General features: G+C 43.8%; 1 protein-coding gene across 5 annotated transcripts; it reads left to right on the top strand.

Annotated features, from left to right (window-relative positions):
- The first annotated feature begins 275 nt into the window (after positions 1 to 275).
- On the top strand, positions 276 to 17,880 carry TBC1D5 (TBC1 domain family member 5). 5 transcript variants are annotated; one of them, XM_061555703.1, is made up of 22 exons: positions 276 to 474; positions 3,239 to 3,355; positions 3,562 to 3,625; positions 3,835 to 3,943; positions 4,197 to 4,286; positions 4,991 to 5,065; positions 5,574 to 5,641; positions 5,783 to 5,885; positions 6,317 to 6,405; positions 6,672 to 6,722; positions 6,832 to 6,901; positions 7,065 to 7,237; positions 7,983 to 8,125; positions 9,550 to 9,656; positions 10,488 to 10,579; positions 12,040 to 12,260; positions 12,719 to 12,784; positions 13,451 to 13,617; positions 14,164 to 14,263; positions 14,404 to 14,483; positions 16,382 to 16,492; positions 17,016 to 17,880. In XM_061555703.1, exons 2-22 carry the CDS (start codon positions 3,247 to 3,249, stop codon positions 17,427 to 17,429), a joined length of 2,502 nt encoding a protein of 833 aa, XP_061411687.1. In that variant the 5' UTR covers positions 276 to 474; positions 3,239 to 3,246; the 3' UTR covers positions 17,430 to 17,880. The 5 variants fall into 5 exon arrangements, with proteins under 5 accessions (XP_061411687.1, XP_061411688.1, XP_061411686.1 ...); XM_061555704.1 differs by having other exon boundaries at positions 3,229 to 3,355; positions 12,040 to 12,254; XM_061555702.1 differs by having other exon boundaries at positions 3,229 to 3,355.
- The last annotated feature ends 126 nt before the right edge of the window (positions 17,881 to 18,006 follow it).

Here is an 18,006-nt window from a genome sequence, read left to right as displayed (position 1 = left end):
CCATACCCCCCCCATACACCCCCCCCATACACCCCCCCTACACCCCCACACCGCCCCCCCTACCCCCCCCACACCCCCCCCATACACCCCCCCCACACCCCGCACAGCTGATGCGCAGCGCCACGCCCCCATCTCATTTAAATGAGGGTTAGAAACGCGCGCGGCCGCTCTTGATTGGCTCTCCGCGTCGTTGTAAAACGTCACGCGGTTAAACTCCCAGCCAATAGGACGCGGCACGCGCGTCTATCCGCTCTGGGAATTATAAAGCGGCGATGGAGACGATTTAGAGCGGGGTTGGTCGTCCTGTTCGCGCCGACACCGTCGAACCCACCAGCCTCGCCGGCCCCACCGGCCCCACCGGCCCCTCGCCCTCTTTGCGTCACTTACTCTCCCCTGCACTGATCCGCCCGGCCTCGGGAAAACGGCGTAACCGGTCGCCGCGAGTGAGAGACATCGGAAGAGCGGCTCGGCGAGGTAGGCCTCATGTCGGGCCCCCCTGGCTTACCTGGAAGTTCCGCCGGCGAGGGGGCGCCTCCGTTCGCGGAACAAGGGTGGCCGCTGCCCCCCCCCCCCTCCCTGCCACCAGCTGCTTTGCGTTTGTTGTTGCCGCTGCAGCAATGGGATGCTTCACCGCATTGCATCGGTACCGTTCCTTAAAATGAACGGAGATACAGCTTAATGGAAAGGCAGTCGGTAATCTATGGTTAGACTGCCCCCAACATAGAAACATTAAGTGGTCATGATGATATAGACGCAACCCCAGACGTAGAGCCTCTTGTAGAAGCGCGCCGTGTAAGTGACTGCACGATACGAGAGTTTGAAGTTTCTTTAGGAGGGAAGATAACTTTTAAAGCTAACAAGGCTTCCAATTCGTATTGGAGAGCCCGCAAATTCTCAGAATCGAGAAGCTATTTAGGGCTTCGGTTTTGGAAGATTGTTAAGGACGACTAATTATAGTCTTTGGTTCTTTCGGTAAAGTCACGTGGATAGAAAATCATAAAAAAAATACCGAAAGAACCAAAGAATATGAATTCCTGCAGTCACTAAAGTTTTAAATAAAAATGTAAACGACTAATTACATTAATCGTTTACATTGAACAGGATTAAAGCTGCCCTCCGATGTCAACGCCAGTTTAAAGACCCGAAATTGCATTTTTGGTTACGGCAAATGGTCTGCCGGTTTCAGTTCTACCCTCTGTATTGCGCAGTGTTTTCCGTGGCTTGGCCAGGCCGTTCCGTGTATTGCCTTGTCAAGTTGCCATGTATACACGTCGTTTTGTTAACTCTTGGATTGATGCCACCCCCATATGTATGCAATTGTAATTAAAATAGATCCGTTGGATGCAACTGCGATCATGTAGTTCCATCTTGCAGGCCTAAGTTTGCGAGTTCATATCCCGTTTAGGTGTTAATTAAACTCACCCTCTCCCTCTGGGGTAGATGTAGTAGGAGTATCTCTTTGTAGGAGTCAACAGTGGTTATCCTTTTGAAGGGACTGGCCCTCACACGTGATAGCACCGCGGGCTCAGCCACGCGTGCCAACTTTGATGAGCGACACCGGTTGAGCAGAGACGCGATGCATTCGTCTGCTGACATGACGCCAGCAGCACGAATTGCGTTAAATTGGGGTAAAAGTCTATTTTAAAAAATCTGAGCTCGCATTGTTTGCACCGAGATGATATTTTCCACAATTCATCAACTCCAAGTAGATCATAAGCCCTTGGGCATGTGAGGCGTAAAAATGTAAAGTGTATGAACACTTTATTGATCCGCAAAACGAGTTTATGTTAATAGCAACACAACTAAGTGATTTAAAGATACGTGCTGACTGCATAATACAGTATAGAGAATACTTAATTTTGTTTTACCGTATATCATTGTCCGTTTGCATTGGGAAAATATATTTTTAATATTTTCCAAGGAGTGGTGTAAACTAGTAAACATGTTTTTATGGTGTCCGAAATTCACAACAAATCCACCAAGTCATCTTCCACCTGGCATGCACTGAATTAAAGTGCTTCCTCTGTTAAGTAAATGTGATTCAATAGCACCTGGATTTAAATACTACATGTATGTTGAAATTATTTCGCAACGTACATAGCCAACCGTGCTAATCGGAGGTGTAATATCGACAGTAAAGAGTACAAAAAGAAATACTGTAATAACAAGTTTCAGCCCTTTGTCATTCCACTATTAAATGAAGGCCTTTGAACACCGTGTTGGCCCACGAATGATGTTTCACCTTGCATGGCACGCTGGCCAGTGGAGGTTGCGGTGAAGTGCTTTGGGACCCAGGGCCGGTTTCATTATCACTTGCCACTGACGCTATGCATGGCTAAAAATCAAATTCCGATTACTTAGTTCATAGTGCAATGCACCTGCCATTGCGCTGCGATTACACTCCAACCTTAATGCAGTTTATTGTAAATACATCCACAAGGAAGACCATGTATATCAGAGATTACGATTTCAGTAATGTATTATTCATGCAAAGTAATTTTATCACAGCACAGTTGCACTATGTTCCTGCTGAAATAATGAAACAACTTGTACAGTGCCTATTTAAGCTGAAGTGTGATTGTATAACTTGCTACCCCAGCATTGATTTATGATGTTCTTAAACTACAGAAGTGAGTGATCTTGACTCTTGGGACAATGCTCCATAGCTTTTAGTGAGGCTTAATTTCATACTCCAGTGCAAACCCATTCTACCCTTCATCTATGAGTACATATATTCGAATACATGCTATTTATTGGCAATATTTAAGGATTTAAAATAATGCCTTTAGCGATAAGCGTGCTATTTAAAGAATTTACATAAGTTTTCTTCAAAATATGCACTGTTTGGGATATAACAAAATTGTGTTAAAGATACGTTTCATTGTTGAAATGTTTTTCCTTTACAACTTCTTATGCTTATACATTATAATTCTGTTTTCACTTTCAATACATTGCTTTTATATGGACAATCATATTATACAATAATTGTAATGAAAGACAGTGCACACGTTGTTTCTGTGACCAATGGCTTACCTTTAAATATAGCTTAATCTAAGAATGTTGATTTTTTTTGTAAACATAAAGAGGGCTCAATCATGGGGTCACAGGCAACGAATTGTGCTGGTCATGTTGGTTTGTAAAACTCGAGCTACGCAGTTGTTTGCCATGCTGCCTGGCTGTGCTTAACACTACAGCAATAACTGCCTCTTAAAATCTCAACACCATCAGCTGTGTGCAGTTGCAGAAATGCAGAGCAGGGACAATGGAGGTTCCTCTTGCGAGGCCAGGCATACGCAACCTGGACATGGCGAGTGGAGCAGTGGACAGTCCTGGCACCCCCTGCAATCCGAGAGAGGTAGGTGTCGGACTAAAAGTGAAGAAAACTGTGTGCACTTACTGTGTTATTTGAATATTTAACATTCAACGTTAAAACTTTACGCCTGAATGACTTTTTACTTCTCATTTTAAACATAAGGTACTCTTATATATATTTGATACAATGGCTTACGACTGAGCTATGGCTGGAATTAGTTGAATGTTTTGAATGTGTATCATCATCAGGAGAAGAAGTGGGTGGACCGTGCCTGGAATCTGATGTTGAGAACAACACTGCCGATTCATACAGGTGCATAAAAAAATCTACCTTTTTGGTTACATACCGCATCCAAGTGTTTATGCTTTGATATCATTTTTAACTTGAGATGGTCATGATTTATACTGTTGTGCTGTGTGATACATGGTAACCTTGCAAGGTGTACTGGTGGATGATGTGCTAAGTCTGTTTGAGTGATCTTGACATGCCTGTTTGCTGTCATGCTCTGCTGGCACTGGTAGGCAGGAGTGGGTGAGGATGTTTGACGATCAGGAGCATGTTTCTCGAGTGCGGCAGCGTGGCATGAAGGGCCAGCTGAGAAGCAGCCGATTCCGTAGCGTGTGCTGGAAGGTACGAGCACACACCAAGCAAGCATGCGCATGCACACCACACATAGCTTTGCTCCATCCCAGTTAAATAATTTTCTTTATTATGTTTTTGGTTATTTTCCATTTTCCGCACCACGGCCCTGTTGCATTGTTATTACCGTGCGTTTTGTTAAGCACTTTGAGACACTGCTGCATTCTTAGTGTGCATTCGTTTTTGATGGCATGAGGCAACTGGTTTCCGAATCTCGTTGTGCAACGGGTTTGTCTTTCTGCAGATGTACCTGAAGTGCTTGCCGGATGACAGAGAGTTGTGGGTGAAGATAACTGAGGAACTGAGGCAGCAGTACGACCAAATCAAGCTCATGGTGGGAATTCATGGTTCCCTGCACAGCATTGTACTGATACCTTAGCTGTACTTGTTCCATAACACTGGTCAACAAAAAAAAATTCTGGCCTGGACTTTTGCAGCTGTTTTAGACTAATTTGAGGGTGCTGATTCCAAATCTGATCTCAGATTTACTATATCACATCATTTTTATGCTATCGGCATACCCCATTTTCATTGATTTTACCCGAAATTAACTCTGTCACTTATGATTGCAAGTTATTGCGAGTCAGTGACTGCTTTAGTGTTAAAATATGGTGCTTTATTTTTAGGATAGTGTGTTTATAATATCATTTTATGTAGATATCCACATTTATTTAATATTTTTCTTCTGCAGTTTTGATTGCAAATGCAATATTTTATATCTCAAAAACCTGATGGGATAGACAAAAACTGATGCCAGATTTGGAATCAGCACCCCAAAATTACATTAAAACCGTTGGAATACCTTATGCCAGAAAAAGTGTGACCAGTGTATAATCAATTGAATGCATGTGACTTGATTTCAGAGTGGAGTTTTTTTAGTCAGTCATTGGTGTTCCACACACATAGACTAAACAAACCACAACGGAATGCCCATATACATTTCAGATAATAGCTGTGCATTATTGGACTGAATACATCTCATTGTATTGATCCATATTGATTTTCTACATACTGCTGCCATTGTCTGCGTGTGTTCAGCACATCACAAACCCCAGGAAGGAGGCAGGAGAGAAAGACTTGAACATCAACAACCCTCTATCACAAGCAGAAGAGGTATTCAAAGACCAATTTACAACCATCTATTAGGCACTACTGATAATTTCCTCTGCTGGTTAAAAGTTAAAGTGCATTTAGTAATGTTATTGTTTCTATCACCCTTCCCCTCTTCATCATGCATAACTTAAGTATGTATGGAATTAAATTAACACGTATAATTTTCAGCCCGATGAAATCCACTGCTATCGGTCATGGGAATTGTTAGACCATACTTTACCACGCTGTTCAGTATGGTTTGGTGAAACGGTAGTGACATGGAGTGATTCAGATACCACTCACTACTGTTGTTTGCCATGACCAACAATCAAACTCGGGTCAACAACTTAAGAGCATATTGTACTCTGCATTGCGGCACCGCTCCCCTTAGTTAATCACCCACAGCCACATGAAGCTTTCATGTTTTATGCAATACAAAGCCTCTACCCGGAGTAATACATTTTTGTTGCACCCAGCTATAAACGTGAAAACAGCCACTAACTCGTCTGCTATATAATGCTTCTTGCAGAGTCCCTGGAACCGGTTTTTCCAGGACAAGGAACTGCGTGCAGTTATTGAGCAAGATGTAACTCGCACGTGAGTCTGGTTGGCATTATTATTCTTACCTATCTGCCTCCATCTAAAAAATGTGTTTGCATTTGCTGGCACATGCGCACCATTTGCTTAACATTTTGCAGTCCACATATATGAAGGCAATGTGATTCATGCAACTTGCAGGTTTCCCGAGATCCAGTACTTCCAAGAGGAGCGGGTGCAGGAACTTCTTACAGACATTCTCTTCTGTTTTGCCCGTGAGAACGAGCATCTGCTGTACAGACAGGTGTGCCATAGCCACTCATAACATTTTACACACTTAAAAACTTCTTTGACAGCAACATATGATGCCAGATTATTAGAAAAACGTGTCATGCTTACAGGTATGCCAGTCCTGCCCCATAGCTGCCCAAAAAGGGGACTTCTCTGGCCAAACCTGTGTGGAGCTGACATCAAGACTGGCATGTAATCCAAATCTTTTTGTAGGTGTTGTATGGCTTGATTTCTTTGTTACTGTAAAGATAATGTGCATGTGGGGCGATACGTTTTTATCAATGTAAACCCTGTCTTTGCAATGAGATTTACAACTATGGTCAATTAAGCTTTTAGTGTACTTATTTATAGTTTACACCTGTTAGGGTGTGATATACTCCATTCCCAAATGTGAAACGTTGCTGTGAATGGTCAATGCAGTGAAGTGGTGTTGTCTGTGCACAGGGCATGCATGAGCTGCTGGCACCCATAGTGTTTGTACTGCACTGCGACTACCAGGCTTTCCTGCACGCCACCGAGCTCTCCCAGGCCACGTGAGTTACTGTAGTGCTGAGCCGCGAAAAACAATCCTTGTGTGTGCAGTTGAGGCATTGGATAGCGCTTGGTGAATTTATTTACCTTCTTGCACCGGTTTTTTTTAAATTATGATACGTGTTATATTACTATCAATCATGGCTACTTATCAGAGACGCAATTATTTGTGATGTGCAGTTGTATCGAGAGTAAATTTTGATAGTGATGTATTTTTTTATGTTAAATTTAAGGAATACGGTTCCTAACCACACAATTCTCTCTGCAGCAACGAGATGAGAACCATCTTGAACCCGGAGTACTTGGAGCATGATGCTTAGTGAGTGCTTAATTTAACTGTTTATAATTTTAAAAAAACAATGTCATGATATCCAAATTTTGCAGCACTGCCAAGACTAAGATTTTTTATTTTTATTTTGTTCCTTCAGTGCCTTGTTCTCACAACTAATGGAGACTGCAGAACCCTGGTTTTCCAACTCCGAGCGAAAGAAATACATGGTAAGATGACGACCCCACGAACCTCGCCAGAGGGTTTTTAGTTTGAAATGTATGTGATATCTTCTACAATGTCAAGTCTAGCACCGTGTTTTCCACTAGACAGGTGGAAAAGTACATTGTGAATAGATGTGTGGTGCATGAATGTGTCCCCCTGTGCTTACAGGGTCGTGACCCAACTGTGAACGCCGTCCCGTTTGCGCGGCCGCAAGACAACAGCCCCTCCATTGCCATCATCACCAAGCTTAACCGTATCAACGACCAAGTGCTCAAGCAGCACGACACAGAGCTCTACATGCACCTGTTGCGCCTGGAGATCGCACCGCAAATCTACGGCATGTGCGTGCCTTTGTTGTAGTTTTATGCAATTTTATTGCCATCAAAATATTTACTTTCTGTCGCTCTTAATGAGTTTAAAGTCTGCTCACTTCAAGTAGCATACTTGGCAGAGCTATTTTAAATTGGCCTGTGTCTGTAATAGTCGGGACTCCTCCGGAGAACTGGAATAATACATGTAAAGTGTTTATCATAGATAGACCCGTCTTAATGTTTTGGATAAGTTGCACAGCACTATGGGGACCTCATTTGCCAGTAAAAATATGATAATTGGTTCTTTACCCTTCTATCTGGCAACAAAACTGACACCTTTTTGCAAGGAGTCATGTTTGCATAGACCGCAATACCTGCAGTCATAATACAAACAAAAGAACATAACTCTGATAATGTGCACTGTCCCTGAAGTTGATTGGTCCACACCCGAGACAGCTTTCCTTCGCCAAAAGGCGTCATCTGGTCCAACCCATATGAGACTAGGCTCGAAGGAAAGCTGTCTCGGGTGTGGACCAATCAACTTCAGGGACAGTGCACATTATCAGAGTTATGTTCTTTTGTTTGTATTATGACTGCAGGTATTGCGGTCTATGCAAACATGACTCCTTGCAAAAAGGTGTCAGTTTTGTTGCCAGATAGAAGGGTAAAGAACCAATTATCAAGTTGCACAGCGTTGCAGCGTTATTTATTACTGTGGAGCCTCTGGTTGACACCTCCGTCTCAATACTATGTGAATGCCGACTGCCTGCTTTAGCCGGTGGGTACGTCTTCTGTTTGGACGCGAGTTCCCCCTGCAAGACTTATTGGCGCTGTGGGACGCCATCTTCGCTGACAGTGCCAACCTCTCGCTTGTCGACTACATGTTCGTCGCCATGCTGCAGAACATCCGTGACCCACGTGAGACCGGCTGCCACCGCAAATGCACACTCATCTATCTAGAGTATAGCAGAGAAGCTGGCAATGGATTGTGATGCACTTGCATCGCTTGATAATTTTGATGGCTTTGATGGTTATTGGCACTCCTGAAAGGAATCCTCGTGAGGTTGGGTTCCATTTTAAGGCATGCTCATCTGTATCTGTTAGTAAAGGGATTCCCAACTGGTGTTCAGGGATCACTGGTTATATTTGTCGTATTAAGTGGTCTCCATAAGGCTCTCACCCTAAGCAGCCTGTTAGGGATGTGTCGTTGGCTTTGATTTGGCTTCAACTACTTGTATTTCCATATACAACAAAAGCTCTGTTATCCGGCATCCATGGGGAATGGAGGGTTCCGGTTAATAAAATATGCTGGTTATCTGAGAGTTGTACTTATGGTTGACCAAATTTTCCCAAGCACATAAAACTTTTCAAGACAGAAACTATGGCCTACATTTTAACTATGATATAAGAAATAACATACTCTGTTACAGAAATACTGACCAGTCAGTTGTAGAGGATTCTAAGTTAATTGTAGAGAAGCGGAGGGTGCTCTTTTAGAATACAGTACCGTATTTTCCCGCATATAACCCGCGGGGTATACCACTTTTTACAAACGAAACAAGACTCTGCGGGGTATATGGAGGTGCAGGCTATCTGAAATTTGTTTTACACAAAACGCTATTTTTGCGGGGTATATGCGTCTGCAGGTTATATGCGTATGCGGGGAAAATACGGTATACAGAAGTACAGTACTCTACGTACAGACTGCCACGAGCGCCACCACTGGGCAGCGGTCCTGAAGCTTCCGTATTCAACAGATGTTTGATAATTGCGCGGCAAGATACCGGATGACATCCCAATTTTTCCGGATATGTGAAGGAAGATTTGTAATTGCCGTCTATGGTAGATACCGGGTTAATAGAGCATTCTGGATGCTATAAATAAGTCATACAGTCATGGGGTAAAATAAGTCATGACTAATTTGTATCTGTCCCTCCACGTGAAAATATAAATATTTTAATAATTTCATGTCTACTACAAGACCCTCTGGGAGTGCATTATCCCAGCAGCATTCATTTAACACAAGGAGACTCTGGACCGGTTTTAACATAATCAGAGAGCCAAGCTTGCTTGAACCAATGCTGTTCAACTGCCAGATGTTAAGATATGCAATAGGTCGCATTCATTTCAATAGTCGTTTGAAGGATCTTTAATCCACAGAAGCTTGACAATCTGATATGTGCCTGTACAATAACCCTGTAATGGGCCTGTTGGCCATAATAGGCATCCTCAATGAATTCCTGTATTAACAGCCTAAGTGGGATACCAATGTCGATCTTCTTTTCTCTTTGGTGTGTGTACCTGTGTGTGTGCATGCGTCTGCATGCATGTGCTTGCTCCAGTGCTGTCGAGTAACTACCAGACGTGCCTGGGACTGCTCATGCATTACCCTCCCAGTGGAGATCTCCATCATCTGGTGCAAAAAGCACTTTTCCTTCGTGACCCTAAGGTGCTTATTCATACACTTTAAATAACACCGGACCAGATGGGGCAACACATTTTATTGTTGCAGTTTATTCTTATACACTCGATGGGATCGTGTCAGGAACGAAGACGTTCGGAAGCGACTTGGTGTGGCCCCCATTGCGGACAAGATGCTTGAGGCAAGGCTTCGGTGGTACGGCCATGTGATGCGAAGTGAAGAGTCATCAGTGGCCAAGACTGCCATGCGTATTGAGCCAGAGGGCCGCCGTCCACGCGGACGTCCGAAGAAGCGATGGATGGATCGAATAAAGGAAGACATGAAGACGGTCAACGCATCCCCTGAAGATGCCCTGGACCGAGCCAAATGGAGAAGACAATGCCAAAAAGCGGACCCTGCGCCACAGTGGGAACAACGCTCGGAAGAAGAAGAGTTTATTCTTATACATACTTAACACTTTCGTCTACAATAATCGGTGGTTGTCAAATCAATATTAATTAATAGAAATATGATCTCTAGTCCTGAACAGTTTCTTACGGTGAAGCAAAGGGCAGTGGTTGACAAAATACTCCGGGTCTACACAGTTCTACACTTATACAACCGGCACGTCATCCAACATAATGGGTTTTTCACCGTCTTCAATTTAAATTTTATATAAACGTATTGGAGGTCATTTTTTTGAATGTCCTTAAAAGGTTCCATGGTGTCCATCGTACTTTGTTCTGTTATGCCATCATTTGACATTCATGTATTTTCATTCTTCCATGAAGTGAGGTTGGTTTTGAAGTTTGCAGCCATCCTTGCTGATTAAACTGTTACAGAAGCTGTTTAAAAAAAAGGCAATCTCGTGTTTTACAGAACAATCCAAGGCCCAACAATTACAAGTTCTCGGGCACTGTGGAGACGCCCAAGGCATCTGCGATCGTGCGGCACACCGAATATGCTGCCAGGTAAGGCTCCCTTTTACGTTTGGTTATAAATATATACGTATGCTCAGATCACATACCTTTGTTAATCATCATCTGGATGGCTTTTATTATTTAATTTTTAAGCATACATGTTTACAGGTAGTCCCCGACTTACGATAGAGATGCATTACGACGACCCCATCGTAAGTCGAAAATGGCCGAGCCTACCCAGGAGTCTTAAAGAATGGTGATAATTTAGCAGAACAGAGCAATTTACAGTACCGTACTGTATAAACTATATACTGTATGTATTTATTAATTACAATAAAGTAAAAAGCAAGGTAAATTCTTAGCCTACCTATATGAACTACAATTTCATGGAAAGTTTTTTCAGGAAACAATCCTATCTGTTATAAAAAAAACTTTTAACATGCATTGAACACCGAGACAACTTAACTCCGTCAACCGCTGGTGAGAGTGAGGCATCACCACACAAGGTGGGAGATGCGCGCAGTACATCCCGGCAGCGTCCCAACATACAGTATCGTACCTCGTACGCTGCTACGTTTGCCTGCCGCGCAAAATGTGCAATATTTTACAATTTTGTCATATCGCCATCGTAAGATCGAAATATCGTAAGTCGGACCATCGTAAGTTGGGGACTACCTATATTTCATAAAAGATAGAAGTGAGTGAAGAACATGACAAATTATTAAGCAAAAATATGAGTCGGCTGATGAAATGGATGGGATATCACTGAGGCTATTCCCAGAAACTTTAGAAGATATATTACGTGAAAATGTATTCAGAAATAAATTTACGACTATAATGAGCCAAGAATGTCTGTGTCCCCCGCGTGACGTCGCTCAATGTCGACCATGCTCCCCTCATTAATAATCATGAAGAGGTGACGTCTTCCAAATGGACAGCCCCCTCTCCATTAACATTAATTAGCGGTTGACGTCACTTCACATGGGGGGGCGAGGCGCCTCCTCCCCCCTCCGCAGCGTCAACTTACAACCCTCACTACAAAGGCAGAACCCTCGCGTCACGCGATCTCCGTAACGCTATTGAGACATAGAAGTAAAAAGGACGTCATGATGAACAAGGGATTATAACCTTTAAATGAAATAAGTCTGTCACCGCGGCCTTACAAATTGCAAACGAATTGATGCAATGAATATCACGTCACGGTCTGCTTTTCGCTTGCAAGTTTCATATTTACTGAAATACACCCGTCCTTGGATGGGCAAAAGGCTAGTTCATAAATATATATGGAGAACTGATTAAGCATCTTGGATTTCTGACAACAGTGATTTATAGATAAAAAAACTGATTAAACTATAGGAAGTGATTTTAGAACTTAACAATGAGAGCCGAAAGTAGGGTTCAAGATAAATTAGAACTACCCTATTCTGATGAAGCAATCGGATGCTTTGACCTGTTAATGTTCCCGATTTTCTTGTATTCCTGTGATGCTTGCATTGCAATAACATGCACAGGGAGACACAGCAACGGCCAGCCGTCAACATAAACAAAGTCTCTGCGGGACTGCTCAACTTGACACGCAAACTCATAGGCCCTCCAGCATCGGGACAGGCCACCAGCGTTGTCCCTAGAGCACGCCTGATGACAGACACTTCCGTGCGTGTGCACCAGCAGCAGGAGCAGCAGCAGCAGCGCATACTAAAATCTGAGAGCGTGCCTTCACACCTCAGTAAGGGTCAGTATATCCGTGCTTGTTTTGCATTCTTCCGAAAGTGGTGCTTGGACGCCACAACAACAAAAACACGGCAGTGAGTTCAGTAGAAAAAATGCACCCAAGTTAATACGTAGAATTCAATTGTCTTCTTCGTAACAGCGATTTTAAGTTAACTTCTCAGGGAAAAGTTATAACTGGTCAAAACTAAAATACCTTGAGCAATCCATCAATTTAACATTGATATTATACCAAACAGCTTAGGCATTGTTCCTGAACCAATTCTGCTGTTTCATAACATATAATTTCCCCTTAACTCCACTTTGAATTGTGTGCATGTTTACACATTACATCTGGGCTGTCGTGGGATTATTTATACGTGGGAGAATGTCTTTACCTTCTCAATAAAATGGCCTCTCTCGAAGTCTTGCTTGGGGTCCCGATGGATGACGTCTGCAGCTGTGTGTGCTCTGTGCTGACAGGGAAGGTAGAGGCAGGCAATGGGGAAAAGGCTCCTTTGCCTGCCGACAGCATGGCTGGTGGCACAGGTAACTGGCGTGCCACGTTTGTGTCCTGCATGTGTTTATTTGTCAACCCCTGTCTTTCCCAGTGTGATTGTGTAATGCGGCTGTAGCTTGGGATGCTGGTGCCCAATGTTGCGTGCTCGTTCTGTGATCTCTTCAGTCTCGTTTGCCGCCGTTCGGCACTTAAGAGGGTTGCTTGGGAGGTCATTTGATCCAACGTTGCTGTCGAATTCACTTTTACTTTACTGATTGATGTTTACCATTTGTGCCAACATTTAACCCTCACACTTGCTTCCTGAATTAACTTGACATTTTACACACTTCAAACTCAGTGTAACATGGTGAGTCTGTAAAGAGTGTTCAGTTATAACCAGTTTGCACAGTAACCTAAGGCACATTTACAGTATATCATAATGAAAATTATGGCATTCAGGAAATGTTGATTTAACTCATTTTATAGTCCTCAGAGGCAGTGCGATTGTCAAATATACGTTATTTTACCTTGTTTAGTCTACAGTGGTTAATGTTCCTGTACCCTTCACAATGATCTAAAGCTAATATATAAATAAAACAAGAGACTGCATTGGTGTACGGGCACGAATCAGAAGCATGTATAAACATCAGTTTCAGATGTGCACCGTGGAGCGGCATTGGTACAATGATTGTGATGCAGCTGTGTGGGGCATGCAGGCCTGGGATGGAGTGAGGGCAACTCGTCCCCAAGCACAGAAAGTCTGTCCCGTGAGGAGCCGAGGCCATTGCCATCCTCGCCGGCCGGAACCCGGGGGAAGGCGCTGTTCGGTAGCGGTAGCACACTTCCTCGGCCTCGCAGCGTCAGCAAGACTCGCAGGGAACTGGTGCGTACTCTTGCCTCACTATTGGACCCCAAACATCCAATCCACGTGTTTCAATAAATGATGATCTGGTGATTTGGTAGTGTGTGCCATGGAAGGGTGATGGTTGCTTTCATTTAAATGTGAAGTTTATTTTATGCTTGAATCATTTTGAGCTAGAGTTCAGATATGTAATTTAAGATAACATTTCCCAGATCAGGGAACAGAGACGTGTTGACAATTAAGTAAATGGCCTTTGGTAAAACACATCACTTGAAAGAATGATGGCCGGGTGGACAAGTTGGTGATGGAATAGAAGTCAAAAGAATAATGACAACCCCAGAGGTGGAGCAATGAGATGAGATAAGTTCTTGCTGCAATGAAATAAATCGTAGCAGCACTGGACCATGTGGGATTGACTTGGCATTGGGAGGCCTTTATCCAACAGTGGATGGATAATGGCCAATGGTCGTGTCCTTTTTTTTTTGGTTAAGGTTCTCTGCATTTTCTTCATTGGCCGTTAATATAGGTTGTGTGTGGGAATTGGCAAATGCGTGTGTGTGTGAACAGGAGGAAGACCTGCAAAGCCAAATATCACTTCTGCAGGCCAAGCTGATTGAAATGCAGGGCATGTGCCACTACTGCGCAGAGAAATTGGACCAGCACCTGGGTTGCGTTTCACAGTGCAGTTTTTTACACTTCAGCTTTCACTCATGCCTCTTTCTTGGACATCTGCACAAGTGTGTGTTTGCATGTGTGCAGAGTTGCAGCTAAAACAATTATTGGTCATTTGTTATGTGCTTGGTGTAGCCAAAATCCAGGAGGACATTCTGCAAGAGAATCTGCAGAGAGAAGATGAGATCCTGGTGTCCCTGGCTGGCATCAAACAGGTAATAAAGGATTCATATTTCAGCCCTATTCGACTGACTGCATGTTGGACTTTGTCACTAGTTATTGCTTAACTAGCCTTTTGCCTGTCCAAGGACGGGTGTATTGCAATAAATCTGAAACTTGCAAGCGAAAAGCAGACCGTGATATTCATTGCATCAATTCGTGTGCAATTTATAAGGGCACGGTGACACAGACCTGTTTTATTTTAAGGTTATAGTCCCTTGTTCATAAGGACGTCCTTTTTACTTTGATGTCTCAATAGCGTTACGGATATCGCGTGACGTGAGGGTTCTGCCTTTTTGAGTGAGGGTTGGAAGTGGACGCAGAGGGGGGAGGAGGCACCTCGGCCCCCCATGTGGAGTGACCATTTCGAGGACGTCACCTGCTCATGATTATTAATGAGGGGGGCTGTTCAATGTGGAGTGACGTCGCTTGTGCATGATTATATTGTTAGTGGGGGGGGGGGGTACTCGATATTGAGCGATGTCACCCGCTCATTATTAATGAGGGGAGGGGGGTGTCCATTTGGAGGACATCACCTGCTCATGAATATGAGGGGGGGAGGCTGGTCGATGTGGAGGGACGTCACGAGCGTTAAGGACAGACATTCCTGGATGATTCTAGTAGGTATTCACCCTCCTTCCACACGGTCACCATAGACCACAAAGGCAAACTGAATTATGAGTGGGAATGTAACAAGATGGTGCATGTTACCAATGAGTACAGATAAAATGCTCAACGATTGCAACTTTACAAACCACTTGTTAGTAAAGCGGAAGAAGTAGCAATTATGTAGCTGCTGCACGCACAGTAACACCAGCAGTAGGTCCAGTTGATGCTTTATCTGCCAGAAACTGCCGTACATCCCACTGGTTACATCTTTGCTAGCCACCTAGCAAGTTGCAATACAAGTGTAGTGGGTCCCACGGAGGCAGACACTTGTAACTTGGAGGCAACACGTTTATTATACACCCCAACAGGGTAACTACATAAACTGCATAAACACTAGGGATAACTATCTGGTAACTACCACGGAGCTAGACCTCAACAAGGTCACTATATAAACGGGTCAGGTCAGGAAAGTACTGCCTGACCCACGATGTCGAACGTGACGAGTGGAGACCGAAAAGCGTAGCACGGCAGGTTAATTCCAGAAGACGGCCAAAATCGCTCCCGGGACTGCCCCTTTATCCTCTTGAACATGGCCTCGCTCCATCCTTGGCCATGCCCCCTTCGGGATCTTCCCAGAAGGTTCTGGGACCTTACATCACCTATCCCTTTGGTCCCCTTCTGGCCCCCGCCCTTATCTGCAGGTCACGTGCCCTCTTGGGTTCACCTAGACTGTCACGTATGCCATACGTACTCTGGTGACAGGCGCTCTAAGACGCAGTTACACTCTTCTCTCAGTAGCTGGCGCAACGCCATAGTGATTCAATGTCACTACACAAGCATTAAATCTGCACTCACTGGTAACAATTATCATCTTGTCACATTCCTGCTCTCAATTCGTTTGGTGACTTAAACCTCGAGGTTTATTCCTATCTCGGAGTTTCTGCAGTTGAGTGCTGCTGGGAACTATTACAGTCGTAATGTTATTTTCATGTGGGGGCTTTTGCTGGTGGGCAGCAGAGAGCAGGGCAGAAAAGTCAATTTCTTTACTTCCAGGCTCCCATTTTAAACCTTCCTGCCTTCAGCCCGCACTAATAGTGTTGAATATGATCCAATAACCCCACGTCCTCCATTGCACGAGGAAACTCTAATCCAGCAGACGATTTGATCACATTAAGTTATTCACTGCAATACATTCAATCGAATTTTCATGCATAATGTATGTTTTCATTGTGACAAGTTTGCTGTTATAAACCCCTGCTGTTTGTTGTTGGACCTGTGTGAACAGATTAAGGACATCCTGAAGGGGACTCTCAGGTTTAACCAGAGCCAACTCGAGTCTGGGGACAATGAGGAAATCTCCATCACCGACAACCACTACCAACCAGATGGCAGCCAGGTTACTTGCACACCCCCTTGTGTCTGCCGTTGCACTGTTTGGTGTTAAGGTTTCGTTGGATGGGATTTGGTGGTGGGTAAGGCAAGTAATGTCCTTCCTGAGTCTTGGTTCTCAGCCTCTGTTCCATTGTCTGTTCTGGGTAACTACGTTTGCAGGTAGATGGGCAGTAGTATTCTTGATTTTGCATCTGATGTTCTCCGAACAAGAGTTGTCAAGGGTATTGGATTATCTTAACTGTAGAATGCATCACAATGTTGCCAATACATGGATTTTGGATGGGTTTTTAATGTTCTAATAATTAACCTTTTTGCTTCATATTGTTTTGACGTTAGTGGACTGCCAAAGGGCTGTATATAATTACCATATAGACTTCAGGACCATTGATATATTTAAGGTATATGTAAACCTTGATCAAATATGGCTACCAAAAGCACCCTTTTTGACAATACACTCAATTTGCACTGTTCGTGTGTGCCTGTCATAGCACGTTTGTCTTTAAATGTATTTTCATGCATTGTTCCAGGCTGCAGGGCCTGGCAGTAAAGTGGCCAAGGTCTCAGTGCCACACAGAACAGCTGAGGATCCTTCACTCGGCCTTCAAAGCCCTCGCCCGATCCGGCAGAACCTGCCCATGGACAACCCACTCATGGAAATCCGACACGCTCGCAAAAGCACCCTGCAGGAAATTGCATATGGTATCGAATGTAGTGATGAAGGCGGGCATGCCGCCCTGTCAAGTGATGGAGGCAACGGCAACAGCATGCAGAAGCATCCCATAGCTGAAAGCCAACACCCATTGGGAGATGGCCAAACCCTGCAGGGTGACGACCACCACACTGCTGGGCCTGTCCGCTCGCTCATCAGCCCAGATGAAGAGAGTGGCAGCAACACGAGCCGAGACTCAGACTTTCTCATTGTGAGCCCATTGGACCTGTAATCTGCCACTGACCTTGCCACATTTTCAGCTTTGGGTCGCTTTGTGTCCTTGGCTGCAGAATTTTAATGCATTGGCTTGTCACACCAAGTTTGAAGAGGTTAAGTTGTGTTGCCTGTAACTGCATTTGCCTTAAGTGTTGCATAATTCAAATATTTTATTTTTAATTGCCGGTTTTTTGTTGTACAAGTTCTCTGCTGTTAACCATGATTGCATCTGCTGACTTTGCCATACCATGTGCTGAATGTTAGGAGTGCATCATTTTAGTAATTTACCATGTAATATGCCATTAGTAATTGGGTGAAAAGTGATAGTCCTTGGGTGCCCTGGCTGGTGCTTACACAACTGTAGTATTAGACTTTTGCTGCATAAATAGAATTTCACTGCCACTTTGCTATAATAATTTTTGATACTAACCTATGCGGCATGGAATACTTGTACGACAATAGTTGCTGTAATATAATTAAACCTGCTGCTCTTGTACATTTGACACTTAATCAGCAATGCATTTGATATCACGGTTACTCTTGAAAAATAAAAATGTACCTTCCCATATGGATTTTAAGTGACTAATATTAAT

The sequence above is a fragment of the Lethenteron reissneri genome, chromosome 21, assembly GCF_015708825.2.
Source record: "Lethenteron reissneri isolate LAM-NWPU_2019-01 chromosome 21, ASM1570882v1, whole genome shotgun sequence".
Classification (NCBI taxonomy): Eukaryota; Metazoa; Chordata; class Hyperoartia; order Petromyzontiformes; family Petromyzontidae; genus Lethenteron; species Lethenteron reissneri.
This window is presented reverse-complemented; position numbering and strand designations above follow the sequence as displayed.

Bases quoted from the DNA above. Each gene is read 5' to 3' on its own strand.
- TBC1D5 (XM_061555703.1), top strand. From the start codon at position 3,247: ATGCAGAGCAGGGACAATGGAGGTTCCTCTTGCGAGGCCAGGCATACG. The intron at 4,287-4,990 runs GTGGGAATTCAT...GCGTGTGTTCAG, and splicing joins ACGACCAAATCAAGCTCATG to CACATCACAAACCCCAGGAA. The intron at 6,723-6,831 runs GTGAGTGCTTAA...TTGTTCCTTCAG, and splicing joins TACTTGGAGCATGATGCTTA to TGCCTTGTTCTCACAACTAA.